The sequence below is a fragment of the Uranotaenia lowii genome, chromosome 2 (genome assembly GCF_029784155.1).
Source record: "Uranotaenia lowii strain MFRU-FL chromosome 2, ASM2978415v1, whole genome shotgun sequence".
In the NCBI taxonomy this organism is placed as follows: domain Eukaryota; kingdom Metazoa; phylum Arthropoda; class Insecta; order Diptera; family Culicidae; genus Uranotaenia; species Uranotaenia lowii.
Genome location: NC_073692.1, coordinates 228,444,725 through 228,450,614, shown reverse-complemented (window position 1 = coordinate 228,450,614; position 5,890 = coordinate 228,444,725). Strand labels below are relative to the sequence as shown.

The 5,890-nt window shown below is 33.5% G+C and overlaps 1 protein-coding gene across 1 annotated transcript; it reads left to right on the top strand.

The window, feature by feature from the left end:
• The first annotated feature begins 440 nt into the window (after positions 1-440).
• LOC129747403 (uncharacterized) lies at positions 441-1,364 on the top strand. The gene is made up of 2 exons (XM_055741610.1): positions 441-554; positions 610-1,364. Exons 1-2 carry the CDS (start codon positions 516-518, stop codon positions 1,261-1,263), a joined length of 693 nt encoding a protein of 230 aa, XP_055597585.1. The 5' UTR covers positions 441-515; the 3' UTR covers positions 1,264-1,364.
• Positions 1,365-5,890: the final 4,526 nt, after the last annotated feature.

Genomic DNA, 5,890 nt, shown 5'->3' with positions numbered 1-5,890 from the left:
ATCAGGTATAATTTATAAGCAACATGTTGAAAAACTTCAGAGCGATGCGCGCAAGAAAATATCTACTAGAACAAAATTAAAGAGAAACCGTGCACCCATGGTCAATACCCATAACCCAATACCCATACCCATTTAACACGATTTTCTCCGAATAAATATGTATATTCAATTTTCCGGTGCTTCGATTCTTTGCATTGATCCACTTTAAAAAAAAAAAAAAAAAAAAGTTGCATTAGAATTATTCGACAACCGTCAAAGTTATTCAAAATTACTACGGTATCGTTGTGTTCTAACGACCAAAAAGAAAGCCATTTTTTCATTCGCTTGTTATTACTTTTCTCATGATCTTTTAAAGCCTCAGATAGCACGAATTAGTAATCTAATCTAACCCCAAAAGCTCTGCTGTTTAGGGAGTGCCACCTATAAAAGCTTCGTTTATTCCTGTACAAGCTATCATTCTCAATTCGATTGCCTCTGAAGTCTAGTTGTAAATTCAACTCTTAAATATTTCGAACATGAAGCTGTTCATCGCCTCCGTTCTACTAGCTTTTGTGGTAAGTTCATCACTTATTTGTGACCTATTTTCTGTTGACTGATTGTTCGTTTAAGGCTCTTGGATCAGCCCAATCTCGCCAGTCATCGATCGATGCATTGACGAAACTGCGTGAGGCCATTCCAGAGATCAAATATGTTCAGGACTCAGCCGTCTTGAAAGTGTCCGAAGCAAAACAGAAGGCGTCGAATGCTTTAAACAACTTCTACCACAATGTGTTCGCCACCAAAACGGATCTGTTGCAACAAATCATTAAGGAGGAATCGGAAGTCATGGAGTACGGCAAAGCCTTGGACAGCTGGTGCTGGGAGAACAACGTGCCCAAGCTTGAGGGTATCATGGGATGGATCGGAATTGACTTCTCCAATTGTATCAAGGCTCTAGACAACAGCATTTCCGGTATCGTTGCCACCATCTACGGTCAGTTCCAAACAGACGAGAGTAACATCAACAAGTATAGCCTGTTCGAGGTATTCGAGAGACGCAACATCATCAACAATCCGCAATCAGTTCTGGACGCCATTGCCAATTTGCAACTGAACGTAGATGAATCTGTCCCGGAATTCGATCAAACTATTCGTGAGTTTGAGGATGATTTGAACGCCAAAATTCCATCGTACACCAGCTGTATGAACCAGCAGATGTCAATGCGCCGCATGGAAATTCAAAACTTGAAGGATGAAACTCAGCTTTGTTTAGAGCTGCAGTAAATGGTAACTACCTTACTGAATCCATTCCCAAATAATTTCTTCGGTAAGAGTTTATGCATATTAAAATAAAACAAATAACTTCTGGCGAAGTTTCAATGAAATTTGTCTGAAGATTTTTTTACGAAATATCACCAAACAAATGCAGCTCTTATAAGCAATACGTTTTAAAAAATGAGGTTTTCATCGAATATTTTGTCTTAAGTCTTAACAAATCAATTGCTCCTTTATGTTGATTTCATTAAATTCAAATGAAGACTAACAATTTACCTGAAAACTGGAACACGAACAAACAAACAAAGAAATTATTGCGGTTCAAAGATTGTATTTTTGCCGCAAATTGTCGTTTAACATGTAATGAGTACATTTTATTCATTGCGTTCAATATAGCAATTTGCAGACAAAATACAATTTTTGAACCGCAATAGCTTTTTTGTTTTAAATCCCATCGTGTTGCAGTCTTTAGATGAAATATTAGTCTTGATCAAAATTTTGATTAAATTTACATAAGTAATTTGGCAATTGATTGGCGAAGAACAAAATATTTGTTGAAAAACTAGTTTTTATGCTACTTCAAAACACAATTAGTGGTATGAATGAGGTTTAGCAATTGCTACGATAGCTTAGCAAAAACTTAAAATCGAGCAAAGCAAAAGTTGAAAGCATTTACTTAGTTCGATATGAATAAAGATTTTCCAGCGAAGATGTACTAAAACTTTAGAATATATGTATTTGTTGCTATTAGCAAGGTTCTTAGATACACGAGGTTCTCCGACTTTCACAGTAAGTAGGCGAGGAGTGAGCGGGGCTCTCAATGAGTTTGTTTATTTTTTGCTCAGCTTTTCTGTGGTTTGTTAGTAAACAAACTTCATGAGTTCCGCATAGTTGCATAGCCTCACGCAGAAAAAGAGGGGCTTATTCTGCGAGGCGAGTGACGTGAAGTGACTTGGTTTTTTAGAGTCACCGTATTCTAGCAGGCGAATGCCGTGACTTCAATGAACTTTAGGTGACTTGAATGAACTTTTTTTAACTGTCACCGTATTCTCAGAGGCGAATGGCGTGACTCGAGTCGGTGGCAAGTGACTTTTAGAGTCGTTACCTATTTCGTAAGTGACTTGGATGAAACATATACAAAAAATCAATATTAAATTAAAAGTTTTTATTCCAGAAGCCAGTTTTGAATCTTTTTAATCAGTTCATAAATAATTCCATTAATAATCGTGTATTGATTTTTGTATATGTGATTTTTATAAATCAAATTCTCGAATAGCGTGACTCAAGTCGGTGGCAAGTCACTTTTGAAGTCAGCACCTATATGGAAAAACAAATTGAGACTTTCTAGATATGATAAAATTTAAAGAAAACTTTTTACAGAAGCTTTAAATTATAAGATTAAAAATGTTAATTAAAATACAATCAAGGCATATTTTTTTAGAAATCCGGTTAAATGATCATCAAAGTTTGTATCTTTCAAAGCAACTTAAAAAAACAAAAGGTTTCGATTGAGAAAAACTATTTTGAATTTATTGAACACTTTAAACCATTCAATTATTTTATTTAAATATACTTCAATTTGGACGCTTTATTCTATCCTGTAAGTTTTATAGATAATTTTAGGGTCCTTGCAAGATCTTTCTCCGAATTCGAATAGAATTGTGATTTCGTATATGATAATTTCACAGTTTCACAATTTGATTACAATTTATTTTCAAACTGATGTATGTATATGGATGTATTTAAAATGCATATTTGGGCCTTTTCTCTATCGAGAATCCTTCATCGAAGACAAAAAATTTCGATTAATCAGCGTCGACATTTAGACCAACCCAAAATTTTCGTCGGAGCAGAAATTTCCGGTCCCAGCTCGTCGACAATTTGGCGACATCATCTAGGCTAATCGTTCCTTCCAGCATCGAGTTGCTGTACTTCTCAAAGCACTCGGAAGACACCATCAGCAGCTCAAATCCAGGCAACCTTGAAGAACGTTCAGACGAATTTTGAGTTACTTATGTTTCTCCAATGATATTTTGGTCACGTTTCTATAGAAAAACAATGATTCAAAAGTAAGCAAGGCAATTTTTTTGCTAATAAGAGTTAAAAATCGTCTACCTTGAAAGTATTCCAAATTTTTCCGCGATTCCAGATTAATTTTTGTTTTGTTGACAGCTCGCACGATGAATTTTTATCATTATGGTTCATTTCGATGCGTCAGGATTAAAAAAGTACAAACATAGGTGACGCAATAAACTATGCAAAATTTTGACCTAATTTAATCTGTCATCAAATTGATATTTTTTATGTCCAGGAGTGCCTGTACTACAGCTTAAGTTATACGCAAATACAAAGAAATAAATTTACATACTGAGGGCCACGTTTTTTTGCTCAAAATTTTCGATCAACAGAAAAACGCTTTGCGTTACCTCGAAGTGATCTGAATCACCTGAATACGCATTTACATTAGGTGAAAGTCATTTCAAATGAATTTCAATGAACTGTCAAGCACAAAAAAAACTTAAATGCTAAGGTATTACATTCTGTTGAATACGTATGTTTATTGTTGTTGTTTGTTTAATATAAAACTTAACGAAAATCAGCAATTGATTAACTTTTCTGCATATTCATAATTTTGACAATTCGGTGAAAGTATATTTAATTGTAAAAATCAAATAGGAGATTTAACTTTTGAGGTGTGGTTAACCTATCAAATCGAAAATTTGAATTTGAAATTTGTAAATTTCAGCTGAATCGTGTATCTAAACTGTCTAAAATCCTCGCCCACACTTGGCAATTTGAATTGCAAATTCGGTTACTGAGACTCGTTTATGTTTACATTTTGAACTATACGAAGAGATGCATGTCTAAAGTCTCCCGACAAATATGGGAGACTTACAGCAACCAAATTGTAAACATAAACAAGTCTCGTCAACCGAAATCGCAGTTCAAGTTGCCAAGTGTGGACTAGACTTAATGATTTCAAAACTAAAATACGAAATTATTTTTGAATCGGAACTCAGAACTTTGAAATTGAAGTTTGGAAACGATCTTTGAATATTATTCTTAAATCCCTTGAAATTATGAGCTTTTATTCGCAGTTTGTATCTGAATCATTATTGAGAAATTATTAATTAAAGCTTTAATTATTTTTTGCTCGTGAATCTGAATTAAAAGCACGAAATTCGAAAGGCTGATTGATTCTGAGTTTCCGTGAAACATTCGCTACAGAAGCTAAAATCGCGAATAACAACGCTCCTGATGCTAAAAAATCAATATCCTACCAGTAATTGAAAAATCGCTGCTTTACTTGAACCTATGTAATTTATTCTAAATTATTCTTAATTTGTCTATGCTTCATAAAAGTGACGTCATTTGTTCAAGTTATTGAGACAGAACAATTGCATATGTTTATTTCTATATTAAGAAAAGGATTTTTTTAAGACTGAATTTCATTTTTTATTTAATTGTTTGTTTGAAATTTAAACTTTTAATCTGAAATATGTTTTTATGAAGGTTTTTTGTATTTGGAATTAGTTCTCTGTGGAATCAGCATGACGTTTAATCTTGAATTTTTCGATTAAACGTCATGCTAATTCCACAGAGAACTAATTCCAAATACAAAAAACTTTCATAAAAACATATTTCTGATTAAAAGTTTAAATTTCAAACAAACAATTAAATAAAAAATGAAATTCAGTCTTTAAAAGAAGTGAATCCTTAAAAAAAATTCCTTTTCTTAATATAGAAATAAACATTAACATTAACCTGACAATCGATAATATAGAATGACATTTCAGTTTTCAATCTGAATTGGATCTTTGAATTTGGAATTCTCTATAGCTATTTTACTTTTTAATTCTTATTTTTTTAATCTAAATCTGAAAATTTATCACGCACAAAAATGAAAATCTCAATTCTCATCATGGACTAGAGCGGAAGACAATTTCAATTCCGCTAAGGGATTTACGGGCATACTCGAAAAAGATTGGTTTGATTTTTTTTCATGCATTTGTTATATTCAAATTCTTCATGAATGTGACGTCATCCAAGGAATTGAATATCACACTACCTGCTTTGAATGTTCCTTACATGTTTGACAGTTCGCATGGTGAACCCGATGAAACTGGTTCATTGCCTCTGGAACGTCAAAATGAACATCAAGCCACCGAGGCAATGAACTAGTCACCGTGAGTGTGTCGCCTCTCGGAATACCCCGACTAGCGTCACGTGACTACGACTAATGTGACTACGAGTCACTTCATTCGCCTCGCAGAATAAGGCCCAGAAAGGGGAGTCGATTCTACAAAACGTTTTGTTGTTTAATTTTGGTGTATGAATGCACATTAAGCGAATATTTTTTATATAAATTTCGATTCGAAACGATATTCAATACTTTGTTAATATTACCCAAACTGACAAACCCAGCCAACGTGTATTGGAGAGGGCCAGTATTATTTTAGTAAAAAAATTATTGTAGTTTTCAAATTTCAAGTTGGGTTTATTATAAAATAAAATCAAGGTTATTCAAATAACCGTGTTTTTAACAGACGTCAAAAAGGAAACAAAAATAAACAAAGAAGAAAAATAAGCTAGCTGAAACGGGATCAAACAATACAAATTGTGAGATTACGAATTT

Coding starts and splice junctions, on each gene's coding strand:
- LOC129747403 (XM_055741610.1), top strand. CDS start 516: ATGAAGCTGTTCATCGCCTCCGTTCTACTAGCTTTTGTG. Junction 555..609: donor CCGTTCTACTAGCTTTTGTG/GTAAGTTCATCA, acceptor TGTTCGTTTAAG/GCTCTTGGATCAGCCCAATC.